This window comes from Lathyrus oleraceus, chromosome 5, assembly GCF_024323335.1.
Source record: "Lathyrus oleraceus cultivar Zhongwan6 chromosome 5, CAAS_Psat_ZW6_1.0, whole genome shotgun sequence".
NCBI classification, from domain to species: Eukaryota; Viridiplantae; Streptophyta; class Magnoliopsida; order Fabales; family Fabaceae; genus Lathyrus; species Lathyrus oleraceus.
The window spans coordinates 261,855,517-261,880,753 of record NC_066583.1 but is presented as its reverse complement, the minus strand read 5'-3'; the positions used below and the strand labels follow the sequence as shown (position 1 = coordinate 261,880,753).

Sequence of the window (25,237 nt, the reverse complement as noted above, 5' to 3'; positions counted from 1 at the left end):
TCGTACGTTAGACGATGTCTGAAGACATGGATGTCATACCGGGTCATACGCTAGATCGTATAGTGAATCATCCATCATGTTGTTGACTTTGCTGGGGAGTCAGAGTATGCTATATACTGCTGGGGATAAGGGATCAGAATGGATCATACGCTAGATCATATCTGAGTACCAGAGTGAGCTGTTCGTTAGGCGGATGACTTTGATGGGGATGAAAGATCAGAATGGATCGTACGCTAGATCGTCTCTGAGTTGCAGAATGAGTCGTCCGTTAGGCTGAATTTGCTGAAAAGGGAGTAGTCGTATACTAGACTACCATTCAGAAATGTACCTGTCCGAAGGTAGCATCTGAGTAACAGAATGAGCCGTCCGTTAGGCTGAATCTGCTTTAAAGGGAGTAGTCATATACTAGACTACCATTCAGAAATGTACATGTCCGAAGGTAGCATCTGAGTAACAGAATGAGCCGTCCGTTAGGCTGAATCTGCTTTAAAGGGAGTAGTCGTATACTAGACTACCATTCAGAAATGTACCTGTCCGAAGGTAGCATTTGAGAAGATGAAGGTCTAACTTGGTCGTACATTAGACCGTACTTGAGTTGTTGAAGGTCAGAATGGATCGTACGCTAGATCGTATCTGAGTTGTTGAAGATCAGAATGGATCATACGTTAGATCGTATCTGAGTTGAAAGTCCAAATGGGTCGTACGCTAGACCGTATTGGAGTTGGCGAATGAGTCGTACGTTAGTTTGTATCTGAGGATTTGAGTATCCAAATGGGTCGTACGTTAGACCGTATTGGAGTTGCAGAATGAACCGTACGTTAGGTTGTATCTGAAGAAGAAAGTAGTCGTACGTTAGACTACACCCCGGAATATACCGTACGCTAGGCAGCATCTGAGGATTTGAAGGTCCAAATGGGTCGTACGTTAGACCGTATTGGAGTCGTTGAAAGTCAGAATGGATCGTACGTTAGATCGTATCTGAGCTGAAGATCCAAATGGGTCGTACGTTAGACCGTATTGGAGTTGCAGAATGAACCGTACGTTAGGTTGTATCTGAAAAAGAAAGTAGTCGTACGCTAGACTACACCCTGGAATGTACCGTACGCTAGGCAGCATCTGAGGATTTGAAGGTCCAAATGGGTCGTACGTTAGACCGTATTGGAGTCGTTGAAAGTCAGAATGGATCGTACGTTAGATCGTATCTGAGCTGAAGATCCAAATGGGTCGTACGTTAGACCGTATTGGAGTTGCAGAATGAACCGTACGTTAGGTTGTATCTGAAAAAGAAAGTAGTCGTACGCTAGACTACACCCCGGAATGTACCGTACGCTAGGCAGCATCTGAGGATTTGAGTATCCAAATGGGTCGTACGTTAGACCGTATTGGAGTTGTTGAGAGTCAGAATGGATCGTACGTTAGACCGTATCTGAGCTGAAAGAGTCATATGTTGGGCTGAATCAGAATGAACCGTACGTTAGGCTGTATCTGATAATATTTGTTGTATTTGTAGCGAATATCTGAGGTGGGCTTAGAGATGCCACCATTGGGAGAATGTCAGAACGTTCGTCAGATGAATTATATCTGAGAGCTGTATTCGAACCTTGAATGTGATCAGGAGGATAATTAGCCTGAAAAATAAAGTTAGTTTCATGCAATGTCATGATGCATGAGATGCAAATGTTGTATGCATGCGTGTGCTGTGAAATGATGTGATGAGTGAATTATGCGTCTGGAATAAATGCGAGCATTGTATGCATGTATATGAAATGATGTAATGTATATGATGCGGAATGAAAATTGTATATAGGTATGTGATGTGAAATGATGTAATGAATGCATTAGGCGTCTGAAACATTCTTCCAGGGGACACTACTGAGGAGATAAATCTCAGTCTTCTGGTCGGAGATATTTGTATTGATGACCCTTTCTTAGCTGGGGGATACTTGATTTCTGTCTGACGATGGAACCACTCAACAGAGCCTGGCTGGGGATGGAAGAGATGACCTGTCTGTCTGGTGGTGCCGACCTCTTCTGGGGAATAATTGGCGTTGCCGGGGAATCGAATTAGCAACGGACTCCTTGGAAAGCGTGGTTAGACCTTCTCCTTGGTCCTGAAGTCTCGTAGTAATTGCTATTTCCATTTTAGACATGTATTTTTGATAAACATTGATCATATTCAAACACATATATCAATTCAAATTAAATCAATGGACGTTTATGCGGACAAAACAGAAAAGTAAAAATGAAATAAAATTGGATTTGAAAGAGGGCCTATGAACAGGCAATTTGTGTGCAAGGAGACAGAAATCCTAGTAAGAGGAAATTGTCAAGACAACAAAGAGAAAGCTATGCAGAGAAAGTCCTATTTATTTTAATTCCACTACTGTCATCATGTCTTCAAGCATCTCATCTCCTGCTGTCGGATAGAGGTGGTTGGCTTGTTCAGTCCCTTGAACTTGGTTGAAGCTGACAGAAAACGGGACATAGTCATACGCTTTAATCCCTAATTTTTGCCTGGACCGCCTTTTTAGGTTTTCAGTCCACCGGGATACCCCTTTTTGCCCAAGCTGCCTTTTCAGGTTTTCGACTTGCCGGGTATACGTCTTTATATATTTATCCCTAATTTTTGCCCGAACCCTTTTGGTTCGCCGGGATGCCCTTACTTTTGCCTAGGTACATCGACCTAGCGGGTCTCTGTTATGCGTAGTATTTTTTAACTATGTCCGCGTTCACAGGATGCGGGAAGTCTTCGCCATCCATTGTAGCAAGTATCATGGCTCCACCGGAGAATACCTTCTTAACCACAAATGGCCCTTCGTATGTGGGAGTCCACTTGCCTCTGGGATCCCCTTGTGGTAGAATGATACGCTTGATCACCAAGTCGCCAACTTGATACACCTGTCTCTTGACTTTTTTGTTAAATGCTTGGGTCATGCGCTTCTGATATATCTGCCCATGACAAACAGCCGCAAGTCTCTTTTCATCAATCAAATTGATCTGATCGAGTCGAGTCTGAACCCATTCGTCCTCGTCTAAACCCGCCTCTTTCATGATCCTTAGAGAGGGAATCTGAACTTCCACTGGTAAGACGGCTTCCGTTCCGTAGACTAAAGAGAAAGGAGCCCCTGTCGAAGTGCGTACTGAAGTGCGATAACCGTGGAGAGCAAACGGTAACATCTCATGCCAATCTTTGTACGTTACTGTCATCTTTTGTATGATCTTCTTGATGTTCTTATTAGCAGCCTCTACGGCGCCATTCATCTTTGGCCGGTACGGAGAGGAGTTATGGTGTTTAATTTTGAACTGCGTGCAGAGTTCAGTAATCATCTTGTTGTTCAAATTAGTACCATTGTCAGTGATAATTCTTTCAGGGATGCCATACCGACAAATAAGACTATTCTTGATGAACCGTGCCACCACATTCTTGGTGACAGAAGCGAATGAGGCTGCCTCTACCCACTTCGTAAAGTAATCAATAGCGACGAGAATGAAGCGATGTCCATTAGAAGCCGTAGGTTTAATCTCTCCAATCATATCGATGCCCCACATTGCAAAGGGCCAAGGTGTTGTCAACACGTTCAATGGAGCAGGAGGCACATGTACTTTGTCCGCATAGATCTGGCACTTGTGACAGGTTCTGGAGTGATGGTGGCAATCAGCTTCCATGGTAGACCAATAATACCCTGATCTCAGAATCTTCTTGGCCATTGTATGTCCACTAGAATGAGTCCCAAAAATACCGTCATGCATGTCTTCCATAATCCTTTCTGCTTCCTTTTTATCCACACAGCGAAGCAGAGTCGAGTCATGATTACGTTTGTATAACACTCCATTACTCAGAAAGAATTTAGCGGAGAACTTCCTCAGGAATTTTTTGTCATTGACGGATGCCCCTTCAGGGTATTCCTGATCTTCTAAGTATCTTTTTACGTCGTGGAACCAAGGTTTCTCCTGTACCCTCTCAGTGTTAAGTTCATAACAGTATGCCGGTTCATCTAACCGTCCAATGGTAATCATGGGAGCTTCGCTGCCCCATCTGACTCTGAACATAGATGACATGGTAGCTAATGCGTCCGCCAACTGATTCTCCTCTCGTGGAATATGTTCAAATGTAATCTCTTCAAAGTATGGGATTAATGTCATCACCCGCTCTCGATAAGGGATGAGATTTGGATGTTTAGTATCCCATTCTCCTTTGATCTGACTGATTACCAAGGCTGAATCTCCGTACACGCTCAAAAACTTGATTCGCCGATCTATAGCAGCTTTGAGTCCCAAAATACATGCTTCATACTCAGCCATATTATTAGTACAATGAAAACATAGTCTAGCAGTGAAAGGCGTATGGTAACCTCCGGGAGAAATGATTACAACACCAACACCATGGCCCAATGCATTAGAAGATCCATCAAAGACCATAGTCCATCGGGATCCCAGTTCGGGTCCTTCATCCGGTTCAATTTTTTCATCATCAGTAACAAGCATGACATCCTCATCCGGGAACTCAAAATTCATAGATTGATAATCGTCCACCGCTTGATGAGCCAAATGATCAGCGAGCATGCTTCCTTTGATTGCTTTCTGGGTAGTATACTGGATATCGTACTCTGTTAAGATCATCTGCCATCTCGCTATTCTTCCGGAGAGGGCAGGCTTCTCGAACATGTATTTGATGGGATCCATCCTAGAAATCAACAAAGTGGTATGATTCAACATATACTGTCTTAGTCGGCGAGCAGCCCAGGCCAAAGCACAGCAAGTTCTCTCGAGCAGTGAGTATCTTGTTTCACAGTCGGTAAACTTTTTGCTCAGGTAGTATATGGCATGCTCTTTTCGACCAGACTCGTCATGTTGCCCCAATACGCACCCCATTGAATTTTCTAACACGGTCAAATACATGATTAGAGGTCTTCCTTCAACTGGTGGTATCAGAATCGGAGGTTCCTGGAGGTAGTTCTTGATTTTGTCAAAAGCTTCTTGGCATTCGTCATTCCATATCATTTCTTGATTTTTCCTCAGTAATTTGAAGATGGGTTTGCAGGTAGCGGTCAAGTGGGAGATAAATCGAGCAATGTAGTTCAAGCGTCCCAAGAAACCTCTGACTTCTTTCTCCGTACGGGGAACTGGCATTTCTTGAATAGCTCTCACTTTAGCCGGGTCAACCTCAATTCCTTTACCACTGACAATAAAGCCCAAGAGTTTACCGGATCTTACTCCAAAAGTGCATTTGTTCGGATTCAATCTCAACTTGTACTTCTTCAACCTCTCGAACAGTTTGTATAAATGATCGAGATGTTCTTCTTCAGTATGAGATCTAGCTATCATGTCATCCACATATACTTCTATCTCATGATGAATCATATCATGGAACAAAACCACCATAGCACGCTGGTACGTTGCCCCGGCGTTCTTTAGACCGAATGGCATTACTTTGTAACAGAAAGTGCCCCATTGCGTCACAAACGTAGTTTTCTCCATGTCCTCAGGTGCCATCTTAATCTGATTATAACCCGAGAATCCATCCATGAATGAGAATACTTTGTGTTGAGCGGTGTTATCTACCAGAACATCAATGTGCGGGAGTGGAAAGTCATCTTTGGGACTCGCTTTATTCAAATCTCTGTAATCTACGCACATTCGCACCTTACCCTCCTTCTTTGGCACTGGCACCACATTAGCAACCCATTGAGGATAAGAAGTAACGGCTAGGAAACCGGCATTGAATTGTTTCATAACCTCGGCTTTGATTTTCTCAGACATTTCAGGACGCATGCGGCGAACCTTTTGCTTGACAGGACGGCAGTCTTCCTTCGTAGGCAGCCGATGCACCACTATATCAGTATCCAACCCGGGCATGTCTTCATAAGACCAGGCGAAAACCTCTACATAGTCGTGCAACATCTGAATCAATCTTTCTTTTACACTGTTTTCCAAATCTGCTCCTATTTTGACTTCTTTTCTGTCTACCTCAGTACCCAGATTTACAATTTCGAGGGACTCTTCATGCGGCTGTATAGTCCTTTCCTCTTGCAGTAATAGTCTGGCAAGCTCTCCAGGGACTTCACAATCTTCCTCACTTCCATCTTCGGCTTGGTAGATTGGATTTTCAAAGTCATAATGAACAGTAGCGGAATTATTATCGATAGGATCCAGAGTGGATACGGATCTGCAATTTGTTACGTGAGTGTGTGTAAGAAAGCATAGCTTGTTTGAAAGACGACAGGAAAAATAAAGAGCGCAATATTTGAATGCGAAAAAGTCCATTGATTTATTGAATATGAATATGCTTATGAAATGACAAAACCCTTAACAAATTAGCTATTGTGCCCCGGGCGTAGACACAATGCTTTAAGAAGTTCAATTGAAAAATTAAAGATTTGCAATGCTAAATGGACAATAACAATTACTCCTGACTAAAGGAGATCGGGATAGTGTCTTCAGCCTTCCAATTATTGAGTCCGCCACCAATTGTTGGGTAGATCCAGCTATCCAGGTCGCAATCACTGTCAGCATCTTCTACAACATTGATTTGATCTTTGACCATCTTTTCAGAGTTGAATCCCAGACCGGATTTATCAGACTTGTAGGGTACATTAATCAGTTGACCCCAGCCAGTACAGCCACCATCTTCGACCACAGCTTGAGCGTCCTTCAGAGAAACCATGGCAGGAGGAGCTCGAATAACCTCGGGCACAAGGGGAGTTGGCTTAAGGACAGGACGGGGCGGAGGAACCACTTCAAATGACTGAGACGGAGTCTCGAAGAATTCACCATCCATCTCAACGTATCTGAAGGTATGCACACTACTGACGATATACTCTTCTTCCCCACACACAGTGACGATCTTACCCTCTATCGGATATCTCAGCTTTTGATGGAGAGACGAAGCTACAGCACCTGCCCCATGAATCCAAGGGCGTCCCAGCAAGCAGGAATAGGCGGGGCGAATGTTCATTACATGAAAGGTAGTGTTGAAGACTTGAGGCCCTATCTTGATAGGGAGAACCACTTCGCCATGAACAACACTCTTCGCACCATCGTAAGCACGTACCACAATGTCACAAGGTTTCAGTTCAAGGCTTTTACAGTCAAGTTTATCGAGCACGGCTTTCGGTAGCACATTCAAAGAAGAGCCATTATCGATCAACACATGAGACAGGGTGATCCCTTTATACTCAATGGAGATATGCAGGGCTTTATTGTGGTTCTTCCCCGCTGGTGTCAGGTCAGCATTGGAAAAACCTAGGCCATCGTCAACAGTCAGGTTAGCAACATAGTTTTCGAACTGATCGACGGAGGTCTCTTGAGGTACATGAGCAGTCTTCAAGAATTTTATCAAGGCATGGGCATGAGATTTAGAAGATAACAACAAGGACAACATCGAGATCTTAGACGGGGTATGCCCCAACTGCTCTACCACATCAAAATCACTCTTGCGGATGATTTTCAGCACCTCTTCCATTTCTCGTTTGGCAACGTCTTCAGTAGTAGCTTCGATCGGTGTCTCTGACCGAGAAGGATTGACTGGTTCCTTTCCTCGAGTTTCAGGAATTGGAGGTGAGATTTCTGGAGAGAAGATCCTTCCGCTTCGAGTAACTTTACTAGTCCCAACAATATCATTAGGATTAGCAAAATTACCAACTTGCTTTACGCCATGGATATAAACATCACCTCCATAATTCCACGGAATGGCTTTGCTTGAAGAATACGGTACTGGGCCAGGTGCAGTAATGATCAGGGGGGCTACCTTGGGCTCAGCGATAATCTTCACAGGTACTCTGGGAGCAGTAATCTTCACTGGAACTTTGGACCTTGCAATCACAGATACTTCTTCAATAGGGTTTTCCGCCTTAGAAACCCTTTCAAAGAGAATTGTACGATCGTCCATCAGCCGTTGAATACCATTCTTCAATTTCAAACAGTCCCCGAGCCGGAGTATGCAGAGATTGCAATCTTCAACACAACCTGGGAATAAACCAGCTTGCAATAAATTCCTCTTTATGATCGGGAGAGAAGACGTTAAGTCCGCTACAGTAGTGATGAGAGAATCGTCATCGAGAGCATTAACAACCTTGTCATGATTAGGCATAGGAGCAGTGATGACATTAGGAGTCTCCGGAGGCTCGAACTCAATTTCCCCAGCGTCGATCATGTCCTGAATTTTATTCTTTAACAGCCAACAATCGTTTGTATCGTGCCCGGGGCTATCGGAGTGATATGCACACCTGGCATTGGGATTATAACGAGGCGAAGCAGTGTTGACATTTGCAGGAGGACCTCTGAGAGTGATTAAGTTTACCTTTAGCATACTTTACAGTGCTTGTGCTAAAGTCATATTGAGCTTGGTAAACTGCCTTCTTGGTCTGTCTTGTCTTTGCTGGAAGTTTTGAGCTGGCGGGGCTGCGATCGTCACTGCTCCAATGGCATGGTCACCATTTTTCTTATTATGATTCTTTTGACCATACACAGCATTCGATTCATTCTTCCCCTGGTAGGACTTTTTGATGCTTGTAGAGGTAGCTGCCTGTATCTTTCCACTTCGAAGGCCGCTCTCCACCCGTTCACCTGTCAGTATAAGTTCAGTGAAACCTGATAAAGAACTCCCCAGTAGATGGCTGTAGAATGGGCCAGTCAGGGTACCCATGAACAGGTCTACTAATTCTCGGTCAGTCATAGGGGGTTTGACCCTGCCGGCCAAATCTCTCCATTTCTGAGCATACTCTTTGAAGCTTTCTTTAGATCCCATGGCCATATTCTGCAACTGTAGCCGAGTAGGTGCTAATTCAGAATTGTACTGGTACTGCTTATAGAAAGCTGTTGCTAAATCAGTCCAGGTGCGGATGTCAGAGCTCTCGAGCTGATAATACCATTCCAACTGAGTGCCAGACAGACTTTCTTGGAAGAAATGGATCCATAGTTTCTTATCAGTGGTATGCGGCTGGATCTTTCTCACATAAGCCCTTAGATGCATCTGAGGACAAGACGCACCATCGTACTTAGTGAAAGTGGGGATTTTGAATTTGCGAGGAATGGTCACATCGGAGACCAGACCCAAACTTTCGAAATCCAGACCAGGCGCCTTCTGACCCTCCATGGCTAGCATGCGTTCTTCCAGCAATTTGTACTTATCATCTCTTGGAGAGTACTGCTCATTCTCATAGTTCTCATCGTCATCCTCAGGGTTGGAGAAATCAACATTCTCTTCCTCTGAGTCATTCTCCGCCCCCTCCTCTGGACCATTCGGGATTCCAAATTTGATTCCCGTAGCCTGTCCTTTACGCCTTCTTCCCGGGTTAATGAAACTCACAGCTTTCTTGTCTTTATTCTTTTCGACCAAAAGAGCCTTCAGTTCCTCCTGCCCCTTGGATAAGCTTAGCATCATCTCCTTGAACTGAGCATTCTGAGTCTGGAGATCTTTGACAGTTTGTTCGAGATCCATTTTTTCTGTGTAAGAGGCAGACCGTGAGAATATGGTCCTTTGGAATACCTGTTATGCGATGTTATGTTATGCGATGCAATGTATGAAATGTTTTCAAGGACTTTTGGAATTTAACTTTGCGTAAATCACCAACAAGGGAGAAATGTTTATTGCTAAATTTTTTTTTGATCAATGTTCATTACAAAAGGAAAAACAATGAAAGCTCAAGTCTCCCAGGGGCGACTTCTTTTTGGGCGAAGATATGCATTGAGTCTTCGTTCCTCATTAAGCTGGCTGGCGAGCTCTAGTACTTTCTTCCTTTCTGCATTGAACTGAGCTTCGAAAGTATCTCTCTCCTCTCTCAACTGGGTCCAGGATCTTTTCAATTCCTCAACATCAGTAGGCATGTCTGGATAAGGAATGATCTGGGAAGTACCTCCTTCGACCTCTGATTCAACAATCAATGGTCCGACTGCAAGATATGGCATGACAAGTTCACGAGCTCTGGCGCGTACCCATCTGAGATAAGGCTCCATAGGAATAGAATTTTTCTTTCCTAAATTGCTTTTTTTTCACCATGCCCCAAGCTCGCATAAACCTTTGGCGGAGACCTTGAGAGTCATTGTCATAGTCAAACACTGTACCTTGAATAATCATTTCATGTGGACTATCCCTTCGAGCATACCCAAACTGACGTAAGGCTAAGGCAGGATTATAAGTAATACCTCCTCTTATCCCCATGAGTGGTACATTAGGGAATTCTCCACATCTGTCGATGATGATAACATTTTCTCTGAGGTTAGAACACCACCGGATGTCTGAATGGGAGAGTGCCATTATCCTTTGAGACCATTTCAGATTTTGATCATTCTTCAAGACTGATTGAGGGAGGTGCGAAATAAACCACCTAGACAACAAAGGTACGCAGCACATGAGAGTCCCTTGCCTCTTCCTAGTACGAGTGTGAAGGGAATGCAAGACATCTCCAAGCAAGGTAGGCACAGGGTTATGAATGAGGAATATCTTAATAGCATTCACATCTATGAATTGGTCCGGATTAGGGAATAGCACCAAACCATAGATTAGCAATGCTAGAACATCTTCAAAAGCATGGACATTCATAACTTTTAGGAATTCTCGGGCCTTACTTATCAGAAATTTGGCAAGTAAACCTTTCATTCCACTCCTCGTTACCCAATTGGTCTCAATGTCAGACTTTGTCATGTGTAAAGCTGCGGCAACTTCTTCAGATTTTGGCATCTTTTCTAAACCACTGAAAGGTATTTGATCAAGGATAGGTATCCCAAGCAGCTTGGAGAATTCTTCCAATGTGGGTACCAACTGATAGTCTGGGAAAGTGAAGCAATGATGTTTAGGATCGAAGAACTGGAATAGGACTCTCATCATATCTTCTTTGAAACCAGTGGTAACTAAGTTGAGAAGATGACCATGTTTCTTGTTGAACTGAGCATGATCGGGGAGTTCTGACACCAAATCCTTGAGTTGAGGAGAGGTTGCTACAAAATTAATCCGGATAGTCTTCCTGGAAGCCATAACCTGTTTAACAGAGCAAAGCTAAATTCCTAAGTCCTTGAAATGGTTAGTATAATGCCATGATGTTATGATGTTATGATGTTATGATGTTATGATGTTATGCAAGCAGAGACATGTCACACAACAATCAATCCTAGGTTTTAAGGCTTGCATGAGTTCCATAGGTAAGTACCCTCCCCACTGAAGTTTAGTTGGTTCAACCTGTCCTAGAATAGTAACCGGGTTCTAAAAGGATCTCCAATCATTGACCTTCCCTCAAGTCCACTTCAGTGCAACACCAAGTGGTTGACCGAAGCTTCCCTAAAGTCCAATCTCAAGGAGTGTAGTATCGAGTCTCAACCAACCCCAGTCGGAACCGAAGTCAGTTATCTCACTACTTTCTAATGGCTAGGATAAGTCAATTAGGGTTCTAAAGGTCTGGTTAATGCTTTGATGACACCACGCGGAAGCCAAATTTTTCCTCAAGTAACATGAGGAACATCAGGACAACCAAAGTGTCACATTAACCGTAGCCATCATTTTAACCACTCCAGTATACGCCGGATAGTCGCGATGATCTATTGCTACTTACCTAAGGTACACTAGATCCGGGTGTAGGATCCTTCACTCAAACAATCCCTTAAAAGAAAGAACAATCCGAAAACAGAAATGATTTTTTTTTTTAAGATGGACCTCTCTTTCTATTTCCCCAGCAGAGTCGCCAGTTCTGTCACACGGTGAACTGGACTTTTTGTTTTTTAATCGCAATGTCGCGGTTAGCAAGAGTCGCCACCGACTTTTCTTTTATCCCATAAGGAAAGGTGGAAAAGAACAGGAAAGACCTTAATTTAGATTCTTAGGTTCGGGAGGTACGTTATACAAAGGGAAGGGGTTAGCACCCTTTGTATCCATGGTTATCCATGGGCTCTTAATTGCTCAATCATTTATGTTTTCTAGTTTGAAAAAGGTGGTTGAGAAATGTGCGAAAGATGTTTTGAAAAGGAGATTTTAACTTTGTAATGATTCTTGCATGAATGTATACAAAGTGGTTATCTCGTTTAATTTTGAAAATAGTTTAGAAAAATATAACTCGGCAATGATCCTAGTACGGATGTATGCTAAGTGGTGATTTTCTAAAAAGGATGTTTGAAATGTGTGAGGTGTGAATAGTATATTTTTTTGGTTATGAATGAGCAATTAAGGGTTATACCTGTCCGAGGTCTTTCTCGTCATTTCCTATCCTTGTGAGGGTAAAACTGTCCTTGCTATTGGGAAGTAAGTAGTTTTACCCTTGGGATGTTAAAGGGTCATCGTAGGGTCATCGATTGGTCATTGAAGGCAACAGTTGTGAGGATACCTTAGCATTCGAAGGGACTATCATCATTTAACCGTAGGCTACACCGAAGGGTCCTCGAGGGACAAAATCGTATTTTCGAAGGCAACATCCGAGGGACCATGATGATTTAACCGAAGGGTCTTTGCTAAGAGTATCCCCACATTCGCGGGACATGACCGTAATACCGTAATCGTGGGGTAACGAAGAGAGGTCCGATATCATTTATTTAAAGTCCATATTTTAACGTTCATTAGGTAATTATGATGAGTTTCCACATTAAAATCAACACATTAAAATCAATACATTAAAAATTAATACATTAAAATTAATTAGGCAATCAATATGAATCTTCACATTAAAGTGAAATAATTTAGAATCCGTCTCCACGAAGGTCTTCCACACGTAAAATGGAGTACCTAGCCGGCCTCTTCATTGGGGATATGGAAGCTTTTACACCATTCAACGCACGGGTTAGAGCGTTAGGATAAAATATGATTTGACTATTACCATAAAATGCACATAACAGTTTATGAGTTCAAGCCAAACATGCAAAATCATAATTAAATACACATAAAATAGAACAGCAAAGGGACAAAGCAGTCACTGTCCCGTTCGCCTCTGCTTCGCCTAGCGAAGGCTCAGCGAAGGCTCGCTGCAGGCTCGCTTAGCGACGAGCTAGCAAGCGGCCACGGGTTTGGAGCTTGGCAGCAGCATGACTTCCGACAACCTGTACTATTATGGCATTCGATCACAGGCATAGCATAGACAAATATACAGGATGTTCATACTTAGATTCACATACGAAATTAGACTACATATCAAACTTTAATCGGAATGCATCATGTAGGTAAAGAATATCAATTGGAAACGTAAAACGGCGGTGATACGCAAACCTGTGTGCAATTGCAAGATTAAGAGGGATTGACTGTTTGGAGGCCGGATTGAGTTGGGCGGCGGGAGTTTCGGCGCGGGTGAGCGGCCTTCAGGGTTTCCGTCTTCCGAACTCTTTGGATCAGCAGGGTTTCGGTGCTAGGGTTTCCGTCCTTTTCCGTCTGTCTTCGTCTGTGTGTGTTTTCCGTGGCTGAAGAGCTGGTATTTATAGTAGTAGTGGTGGTGACCTAATGGGCTTAAAATGAGGTCCAAAACTTCAGATTTTCGCAAGCTTCGCTAGGCGAAGGAATTGCTCGCCTAGCGAGCAAGCCATTCTGGGTTTTTTTCTGGATCTGATGCTTCGCTGGGCGAGTGTCATGACGAAGTGTTCGCTAGGCGAAGTAGTTGCTCGCCTAGCGAGCAAGCTATTTTGGGCCATTTTTGGATTGGGCCTGTTGTGAGCTGAGCTTTCATTCCTTTAGAGTCGGTGCCTTGCAAAACAAGTCGGAATGCCTCGAAAGATGCCTTGTAATATCAACGGGCAAATTTTGGGGTATGACACATATCACATGACATTTTCGTGTCTTGGGTAGCAGTGATGTGTTGCTAGATACCGCTCACTGTTTATTATGTAAAATACGTTATTTAATAAAATTGTCAATGTCGCGAAAACCTACAAGGTCACACACAAAAGGATGGATTGATGAGAGATAGAGTAAATAAGGAATACCGTAAGGCACGCTGCACTTAAGTGAATTGTATAACATCCTAAGGTACTGTACACTTAAGTAGAATACTAAATATGGTAAGGTATCACACGCTTAAGTGATTTTGGTATATCATAAGATATGGGCCACATACACTTAAGTGGACTTTTTAGCTTGCAACCCACACAAGTGGTTCTATAAATAGAATCCTTGTGCATAAGCATTTCAATAGATGAAATTTCATTTCTCTCTCTCTCTCTCTCTCTCTCTCTCTCTCTCTCTCTCACTCACTCACTCACTCACTCAAAGCCTTCATTCATAGTAGCTAGCATTGAGATTGAAGGAATCCGTTCGTCTGGACTGAGTAGAGGCGTTGTCACCATTCAACGTTCGTGATCACTCCTTAGATCTACATCAAAGGTTTCAATCGCCACAAGATGTAACGATTTCTATCACTGATCATGACCATTTGTAAGGATCACTAAAGGATAAAATTTTAATTTTCGCTGCGTTTTGGATCGCCATTCTCCTTCAGTGGTATCAGAGCCACTTACGAAACCATGCATTTGATAGCTGTTTATTTTATGTATTTTTTATATTAATACGATTAAAAGACAGAATGAATTAAATAATAAACGAGCAATTAAATTTGGAATCATATGTGTATGATTTGGATGATTGATGTTGATTATGATTCGGAATCCGACGTTAGTATGGTGAAGCAGCGATACATCGATCGTCCATAAGTTACACAAATAAGATCGATCAATTGATATATATGATATAAGTAACTCTGATGCAAAAAGTTCGTATATATTATATATTGTTTTTGTTTTGTTCATTCAAACACTTAATGATTGTTTTCCTTTGAGCGATCAATGGTCATTTGCTTCGGAATCCTACATTAGTATGGTGAAGCAATGACATGTTGATCAATTATACTGAATTAACAATCGATGTGTATTTAACGGTATGAAATTGTTGCATTAGGGTTCATGACGGTACAAGGGTTGTGCTGTCAAAGAGTTATGCGATTAGGGTTGTGACTGCACAAGAGTTGTGCTTTAAAGTATCAAGTGTTGATGCAAAAATCGACATCGGTTTCAAATGAATTGTTCATTCAAATGAACCACCGTCTGCTGACCGGGCAGCGGAACCCCCTGCTAACTCTGCATGGTGTGATCAGTTGCCGAAATTTAATTTGGTTTATTTAATTAACAAAATTTAAATTAATAATAATAATTTGTTTATTATTATTATCTTGTGGTGATCGGTTATGGCCTTAGTTTTCCTTTATTTAGTGTTTGGGATTTTAAAATACGACTTGCGTGTCGTGCCTCTCTTTTAATCTCTTAATGTAACTTCTTTTCTCATCTCACTCCCTCGTATGTAAAATGAGTTTCTTTTATGTAATGTAATGTTATGAAGAAAGAGAAGAATACAATATCAAAGGAGGACAACCTTGAAGATCTTGCTTGGAGAAGCTTAGATCGTTATTAGGTTAGCTTAAGTTCTCTCATTGGCTTGGGAGAACAATTAAGCTAGGGGCCATAACTGTTTCATTTTGTATGTATGTTGATGCATGTGAGAGACGATTTATATGATAAATAAGCCGGTGAGATCAAAATAATTGCAAATTCCCTCAAATTAAATATTAATTTTATGCTTTCCAAGCTTTAGCACTCACCAAGACTAGTATCGAATAATATAGGTTTCGCTTACGCGAGGTGCATGTTCTATATTAGTAAGGTGCAATGGGATGATTGTAATATCCAATTGCTAAAACAATGGGTCAAACTTAACTAAACAAATTATAATAAGATTATATACGTTTAGAAGTAAGAGTTGGAAATGATCCATATGATGGATTGGAATAAGGAGTTATTCACCCAACTAAAATATTCGAGAGTTGTATTAGATACAATTGGAAGGAGTTCCTACCTAAATAACCTAGTTTTGTGTAATTCGACTACGCGGACTTAAAACAAAGTGAAATGTGGATCTCGACCCACTAGAAAATCTTCCAACGGGATTTTCCGAATCAAATGGTGAGGGTTATTTGTTTTGAGTAAAATAGTGGGAGCATATTCAATTAAAGGCCTATTTAAATATGTTATTTTAGTAATACTTATATTTTCATATTTTTCATGTAGATTACCATGACAACAAATACCTCCAACAACATTTTACGATCAATTCTTGATAAGGAAAAATTGTTTGGGACAAATTTTCTAGATTGGCACTGAAATCTGAGGATTGTCCTCAAGCATGATAGAAAGCTGCATGTCTTGGAGAAACTTGTTCCTGAAGAGGAACATCCTAGTTCTGCACCTAAGGCAGAAAGAGATGCTTATAAGAAGCATGTCGATGATGCCAATGAAACTGCTTGCCTCACACTAGCTACCATGAACTCATAGTTACAAAAGCAACATGAGAACATGGCAGCATTCGATATGATCGAACACTTGAAGATGCTCTATCAAGAGCTGGCAAGGCATGAAAGGTTTGAAGTTTCAAAAGCCCTTTTTCAAGGCAAGTTAGCTGAGGGAGCCCCTGTAGGTCCTCATGTGCTCAAGATGATTGGGTATGTGGAGAACCTTGAGAGGTTGGGTTTTCCCCTCGGAAAGGAACTTGCGACTGATTTGATCTTGCAATCGTTGCCAGATAGCTTTAGTCAATTTGTCCTTAATTTCAACATGAATGGTATGGAAAAAACCTTCTTGAACTGCTAGGCATGTTAAGAACTACTGAGTCGAATATGAAGTCAAAAGGGAAGTTCATTCTGATGATCGGAAATGGAAAGAGACAGAACAAAAGACCCACCAAATAGGGTGGTAAAGGGAAAGGCAAGGAAGTTGCCAAACCCAAACCCACTGCTCCTGCTTTGAAACCTAGTGGAGGCATAGCAAAGGAAGACACATGTTTCCATTGCGATAAGACCGGACACTGGAAGAGAAACTGCCCAAAGCACCTGGGAGATAAGAAGAATGGAGTAGAGACTTCAACTTCAGGTATTTTTGTTATTAAAATTAATTTATCTACTTCTGCATCATGTGTATTAGATATTGAATGCGGTTCTCACATTTGTACCAATGTGCAGGGGCTAAAAAGGAGTATAGATATGGCAAAAGGTGAAGTTGACGTATGAGTTGGCAATGGAGCAAAGGTTACTGCTTTAGCCGTAGGAACTTATGTATTGACTTAACCTAGTGGTTTATAAATTCAGTTAGAGAACTGTTATTATGTACCTGGAATATTATTTGTGTTTCTTATTTGGACAAGGTTGGTTTTTCATTCATAATAAAGAACAATTGTTGCTCCATTTATTTGAATGATATATTCTATGCTACTGCACAAATGAACAATGGACTATATGTCCTTGATCTTGAAATGCATATTTATAACATTAATACTAAAAGGATGAAACCTAATGAGTTAAATTCAACTTACCTTTGGCATTGTCGATTAGACCACATAAATGAGAAACGCATTTCCAAACTCCATAAAGATGGACTCTTGGACTCTTTTGATTATGAATCATATGAGACATGCAGATCTTGTTTAATTGGAAAGATGACAAAGTCTCCATTCACAGGAAAAGGTGAAAGAGTCAATGATTTTTTGGCCCTCATACATACTGATGTATGTGGACCACTGTACATACCTACCAGAGGAGGTTTTCAGTACTTCATCAAATTTAATGATGATTTCAGCAGATATGGTTATGTGTATTTAATGAAACACAAATCAAAGTCCATTGAAAAGTTTAAGGAATTCAAGTATGAAGTACAAAACCAACTAGGAAAGAATATTAAAACTCTTCGATCAGATCGAGGTGGTGAAAATTTAAGCCTATAGTTTGATGACCATCTGAAAGAGTGTGGGATCCATGAACACCCCAATGGAACGGTGTATCTGAGAGAAGAAATTGAACCTTGTTAGACATGGTCTGATCCATGATGAGTCACGCCGATCTTCCAAACTCCTTTTGGGGACATGCACTATTGAAAGTAGCTTACACACTTAATTGTGTTCCATCCGAAAAGGTTGATAAGAAACAATATGAGATATGGAGTGGTAAGAAACCAAATATGTCTTACATGAAGATTTGGGGTTGCGAAGCTTATGTCAAATGACAAATTTCAACTAAGCTTGAGCCCAAAACTGACAAATGCTTATTTGTGGGGTATCCTAAAGAAACAAGAGGGTATTACTTCTACAATCCTTCTGAGGGAAAAGTGTTTGTCGCTCGAACTGGAGTTTTCCTAGAAAAGGATTTTATTTCCAAAGGAATCAGTGGGAGGAAAGTAGAGATTGAAAAAATTCAAGAATCACAAAGCATTTATACACCTATGGAGGAATTAGAGCAGGAAACACAAGTAGTTATGAAAGAGCAGCCTGCTCAAGTAGAACAAGACCAGCGTAGGTCAAGCAGGATAAGTCACCTACCTGAGAGATATGGATATCTCATAAATGATCAAGGTGATGTATTACTCATGGATCAAGATGAGCCCGTGACCTACCAAGAGGACATAATTGTTCCCGATTATGAGAAGTGGCTAGAAGCCATGAAATTTGAAATGGATTCCATGTACATAAATCAGGTTTGGACCTTGGTAGAGCCTCCTGTAGGAGTTAATCCTATAGGGTGCAATTGGGTCTTTAAAAAGAAGACTGACATTGATGGTAAGATACATACCTATAAGGCAAGATTGGTTTCAAAATATTCCTGATAATTTCACCAACTTAGCACCAGAGATAACAAATGATATTCTCAAAATCAGTATCCCTCCACTATTGAATACATTCTAATTTGGAAAATCTAAAGCAATAGAAATTTTATCTTTAAAGATTCTTATGAATTTCATAGTATTTAACATACAAAAGTTAAGTTGTGCAAAAACCATCTTACAACACTATATTCTGCTTACAAAGTATCTCATCTCTCAGAGAATAATGAATAATGTAATTGTGTATCTCATCTCAGAGAATAATCCATAATGTAATTGTCACATACAACAATCTTAGAAGGAGTGGAATTACATTATTTTCTAGATGATCCCTCTTCAATAAAGCCTTGGAAACTCCTCATTACCTCTTTGAAATTAAACCCACACATTGAAATTTTAGATATGATTAGAATTCTTGTTATACATGCAACTTGATCGTATTAACTTTGTGACCCTAACAACTTGAGTCCACAACTCATCAATTTTATAATTGCAATCATTTTTTTAATCATCTGAAAAATTTGGACAAAATAAATCAATTTAGATTCAATGACGTCCATATTAACTTTAACAATAAACTCAGAGACATAAAATATTTGATTTACAACTAAATTCCCTCTCCCCGATTTTATTCACTCCCGTTCAACCTAACTCATCCACGTCTTTCATTACTTACCCAATTTTATACTACATTGTTTTTCCCTCTTCCCTCCCATTCATTTTGAATTTTCTTTCTCTCTTTTCAAAGAAAACAAACACGAAAATCCTCAATCTGAATAAATGAAACTCCTAAAACTACCAAACTCTGCTTAGGTTTGTCATAGATAATGCGATTAGAGATTACAAGATGGCTAAGAAAGACATGTTTTATGACGACTAGGTCTTTTTATCCATGGTGAGTGTTTGTTTATTTTTTTTCTTATGTTGACTTTAGGGTTTGAGTTCAGGCTTGAGTTTCATATTCGATGGTGAGTATGAGAAAAATGAATTCAAGGAGGAGTTGGATACACTAATTTCAACCACTAGGATAAAATTGAAAGCTTCTATGAGGAAGAATGATGAATAAAAAAATATTGTTATAACATGAAAAAGCGTGTTCTTTGTTTTAGCTAATGTATCTTGTGCTTTCATCTAATCTATATCATATTCTTCTTATTTTATTTTAGAGTTTATGGCACTCCAACTACAAAAATAATTAATCTGGTATGTGTCTTTACAAGTATTCATCGTCAAATCTGGTATGTGTCTTTACCATCAATTCTTTTCATTTATTCATGTTTAGTCTATAAGGTCTAATAAGTTTATCAAATAATCACTTTTATTAATTCATATAGAAACTACAGCATGCCTCACTATATATATATAATGATATAATTAACTATATAGTTTTCTCTCATTACTTAAATTTGTGTATAAGATTCTTCTAGTAATCTTCATACAAAGAAGCCTAGGCATGTGCAAACTGAATCCACTGAGACATGCTTGGAATTCCTCCATTCACAACCGTGAGCAAGTAATAACCAGAAGGTGCAACAACAGAAGATGGTGGAGCTTCCACCACTGCTTCCACCCTCCCCTCTTTACTTCTCACCATTCTCCTGCACCTCAGATTCAACATCCTTTGATTCATCGCAAACGCGTGAGTAGTAAACGGCGGCGAATAAACACTGAACCTCACCTCATCACTTGGCCTTCTATCCAACAAAAAAGTCACATTGAACTCTTTACCATACCCAACTGCATGCTTTTCTATGGTCAGGTTACTTGGCCTCCAAGTATGATACCTCTTTTCCATGTAATGTGGAACAAATGCTTGAAGCCTAAGTTCTGTTGGGTATGCTACATTTTGAAAAGTGTATCTTCCATGTGGGTTACTACCAGCAACTAATACTCTTCCATCAGGTAGAAGAGTTGCAGATGAATGATACATTCTCGCTATCATTGTTTTCTTAAGGACAGTAAACCTTTTTCCGAGTTTTTTCTTTGGAGTATAAAGATAAGGCTCGAGCGAAGAGTTTCTCGCATTGTCATATCCTGCACAACCATGTTTAGCACCATTTATAATCAAGATGTTACCTGTAGGTAGAATCAACATGTCGTGTAAGAGACGTGGTTTTGGCATGTACTCCATTTCCCATGTGTGCTTGTTTCCTGTGATCACCATTCTCCCACATGATCTTAAACCTGAAATGAACCTTTTGCTTTTAGCAGCATTGAGTGCTCCTGTGGATGAACCTCCACATACCATAACTTCAGCTTTCTGGAACCTGTCTTTATGGTCTAATGGGAGTAACACGGATGATCCTGAACTCGGGTAGTTTCTCGACCCGTTTCCTGGAATCTGAGGGAATGTTTTGATTACTCTATTGTGTCTCAAGTTGAGTAAAATGGAATCGCGGTTGGCGAAGACGAACAAGTTTCCGTCGGATGAAAGGTGAGTGAAGGGATATAAATTGTTTCCATCTGAGTTTCTGTCATTGGTTTGATGCAGAAACGGAAGTTCGAAAGATTTTTCATTAGGACTACTTTTCGGGACAAATTCGTAAGTGAAAACTCGTCTTCCACCAACAAGAACAACTCTGTCATGTTCTGGTAGAATCTGACTAGAAGCATACCACCTTTCATCAGATAGAGATTTCTTCGATTGTATCCAATCACAATGTTGATTATTCCCACAAGGCCTATAGAATCTAACCCTCTTAGCACCTTGATGATAGCCTCCTGTTTGTAGAAGTGTTCCATTGCTTAGAAAAGAACCCGAGGAACACCAAGGATCAGTTTCAAGCCTCAAAGGTCTTATTCTATTGGCATTGATATCATACTCAACAGAATGAGCATAGCATGTTGAATCGGTTAAATCGTTGTTGTTGTTTGTTCTACACGATGTTCCGTTGAATCGCTTTCGAAGCTTGTATCTAGATTGGCCTCCTCCAGTTTGATCAAACATTATGACAGTGTTTTTGTAGGTTAATGCCGTATGCATACCAACAACGCCTGTGTTGTTGAGAAGCAGTTGCCACTGTCCTTTTCTACCTTGCAAGGGTGTTTTATGATTGGCACCATTGCATAACCCAACACAAAACAAGAAGAATAGGATAGTAATGATCATGGTTTTAGTGTAAGACAGAAACATGTTTTACTACTTGGATGGTTGTGTTGTAAGATTTGAGTTAGGAGGGTCCTTTTATAGGACAATGTTTTGGTTGGAACCGAGTTAGTAGTGGTCATGCATTGAAAGGGTGCAATCAATTTGGCGAAACTTCAGCCTCATTCTCAAGTGTGTTAGTAAAGTATTCCTATGAATCTTTTCGTGAGTAGAATTTATAGATGATATAATAGTAGTTTTATTATGTTATGTTAAATCCAATTCATGCAATCAGTTTGCAAAATAATATTTTCTTAATATGGATACTCCTTCATTTGGGCCTTTAGACTAATTGTGTTTGGCCCAAAGATAAATTAAATATAGGTCGGAAAGTTTAAAATGTCCACGATCTTTAAAAGAAGTATCTTCGAAAATACTATTTTTTCACAAAATTGAACGGAAATGAATGAGTCACTCATTATACTTAATTTCGACAATGTATATCTGAATACATCATTTGAGTGTCATCTTATGTTTTTTTTATTTAATATGGGATGTATCCAATTAGACAGACTTAATAGTCTTGCATAAGCAAATACCAACAATATTCCTATTGAGAAAAATAATTGAAATTTTTTATTAAAAAATGATTAAAATAAAATTATAAAAATTTGAAAATATAACTAAAAAACAATTAAAACCAAATTAAGAGTCTACAATTTTTTTTGAAAAATATGAAAATAGAAATAAATCAAATAAAATAGAAAAACAAGGACTTCGATACCTATTTTTTTTCCAGATGAAATGCACTGTAAAATTTTGATTCATAATCGATTTTCCAAAAGAATGATTTTTTTACATGGGGTCAAGGCCAGAAACGCAGGAATGCAAGGGCCGGAATGCAAAGACACAATTTCTATGACTCTAATATTGGTTAAAATCGATAGATAGTTTTCAAAAATGGGGTCAATTTCAATAAAAAACGATGTGTAAATAACTTTCGGGGTGTTTTCGAAGATACATCTCCGAATTCATCCTTGAAAATTTCAAAGATGCATCTCAAGATTAATTTTTAGAAAAAAATAGGGTGATTGGTTGATTTACGAAGAATGAGGTGACTTAAGGTACGTACGAAAATGCATCTTCGAAAACTATTAGAATATTTTTGGATTTTCAAGGGTGTGAGCTACACCACAAAGGTGGAAAAAAAAACTGTCTTATTCTATCATCATAAATAGATGTAGTGCAACTCACGTATGCGCATTTGGACTCTTCTAATTAGATCAAACCGTTCATATTTTAAATTGGATTTATTTTTAAATTATAAATATATATTGATCAAAGAGACAAGAAGCATATGAGTTACATTCTGATGAATATTTTTTATATATTTTACAAGATTATGTGTTAGGTTATAATTTGGTATTAATTTGACACAACAAATCAATCATGATAATCTTTAAAAAAATTGATGGTATGTTTTCATGTATATATTCACAAAGATAATTACAATAGATGAATCACTCTATAAAACATCCTAGAAAGAATTTTAAAAGTATTCTTAGAAATAAATCGAATGAATCACTCTATCATGGTCAAAGCTTAATTAACATGTCAGTTCGCAATCTACCAAGCAGCGAGCCTCATAAGACATAGATTTTTGTTTTAGCTTATGATAAGTTGTAAATATTATTCCCTCCGTCTTATAATGAGTGACTCAGTTGACAATTTCATTAAGATTAAAAAAATAAAAAAAAATAAAAGAGAGATTGATAGTTTTAGTAAAGTAAAGTAATAATAATTAAAGGGTAAAATTAAAAAAAAATGCATTGAAAATTAAAATTGATAATTCATTTTGGAACACTGTTTTATTCCAAATAGATCATTTATTATGGGACGGAGAGAGTAGTTTGATTCTAACGAGTTTTTTAAACATTTCTTTTCTTAATTTTAATATTTTTAAAATGATTAATTTTGTTAGTTTTGTCACGTCAATCATAACTTCCTCATTCGACCCCACTTCAGATGTTTTTCACTACTATTCATTTTTCTAAATCGTTCTCTTTAAATACTTTCTTTTTTCTATTTTATATTACTTCATTTGTTAGATTTTTTTTAAAATAATCATGTTTTTCAATTTAAATTCTAAAATAATCTATTTTTCAAAATAATCACATTTCATTACGCATGCATCAGTTAAATTAGCGCATCTAATTTTCAATAACACAAGCACCACTTGGTAGGGCGCATGCATGCCTTGCAAATTTTCAAATGAGCATAGGCGTCATTTGGTTGGACGCATGTATGCCTTGAAGCCATATGCATTGGCGCATGCATACACTACATTAGTGTATGCGCCAATGCATGTGGCGCATGCACTATGCATATATTTTTTTTAATTTTAAATTTTATATTTATAAATAATTAAATTAAATACTTAAATAAAAAATAATATTATAATATAAAGTTAAAATACATAACAATTGACAAGAAAATCAATGACCCGCCCGATTGAAATGTCCCCATATTCCACATCCAAGTGTGTTAGCCTGTCTTCGAGGTCTCTCACGATTTCCCTGAGGTGTTAGGGGTCTTTGAGGGTTGACATGATACAATGGTGGCTGGTGTGAAGGTCAAGTGGAAGGTTCAACGGTATTTGATAGATATGTCCTTATTTATCCCCAATAGTTAGGGGATTGTCGCCAACGGCGCTTCCGTAATTGAGTTCGGTGTCCATGTTGTCGTAGTTAGGTTGTTGTAGTTTGGTGGATTGTGGACGGTATGATTTCCCGAATTGGGACATTGAATCGTTTGGAAACTAAGCAATGGTTCTTGTGGTGTACTAAAGTCAAACAATTGTTGGATGTTATGGCGATGGGATGTTTGGGTGTTCATTTATGGAGGATACGATGGCACGATGTTGAATCATATCAATCATCCGGGTTATAGAATATTGTGGTGGCTATGTATGGTTGTTGGTGGTTAGGGTTTGACTCCTGGTTTTTATTTTAGGTGTGTGGCATGAATTGGTTGCGAGGTTGGGTGTTTGGTGGTTTGGTGTATATGGTAGGGTGATAGTGTGAGGTTGGTCGTTGGATTTGGATGGGTTGACATTGTTCTTGGGTGGATTTTAGTGTTACATTCTAGGCAGTTGTTCAGTGATGCTTCAATGAAATTCATTAAAGAGAAAGTTGTCAAAGCTAACACGCATGTGGTCACGGTGTTTGATTGTACTAAAGGTTGGTGCAATGTTGTTGAGTCCATGGATCATAATGAAGGCATATCGAGGGGACATTATCGAGTGGAACTAGATAGAGGTTGTTCCAAGCCTTTCGTATGTCCTGCTCCCCTGTCATAGCGGCATGTTCAAAGGTTCGACGGGATCCATACAACTTATTATCCGACGTTTACAAAGTCATAAGCCTTTGAAATGTTTACAAAATTAGTTTTCAGTGGTAGCAAAAGAGGATTATTGGCCTGCATATCAAGGGGACATTCTCTGGCACAATGAAATAACGAGGAGAAAGAAAAAGGGTCGCCCAAACAGCACCTGTATTC

The 25,237-nt window shown here is 39.6% G+C and overlaps 1 protein-coding gene across 1 annotated transcript; it reads right to left on the bottom strand.

The window, feature by feature from the left end:
* Positions 1-19,953: 19,953 nt before the first annotated feature.
* On the bottom strand, positions 19,954-21,737 carry LOC127083736 (aldehyde oxidase GLOX). Its single transcript, XM_051024068.1, has one exon. The coding sequence runs from the start codon at positions 21,725-21,727 to the stop codon at positions 20,042-20,044; it is 1,686 nt and encodes a 561-aa protein (XP_050880025.1). The 5' UTR covers positions 21,728-21,737; the 3' UTR covers positions 19,954-20,041.
* Between the last annotated feature and the right edge of the window lie 3,500 nt (positions 21,738-25,237).

Excerpts from the sequence above, each read along its gene's own strand:
- LOC127083736 (XM_051024068.1), bottom strand. The coding sequence starts at position 21,727 with ATGTTTCTGTCTTACACTAAAACCATGATCATTACTATCCTATTCTTC.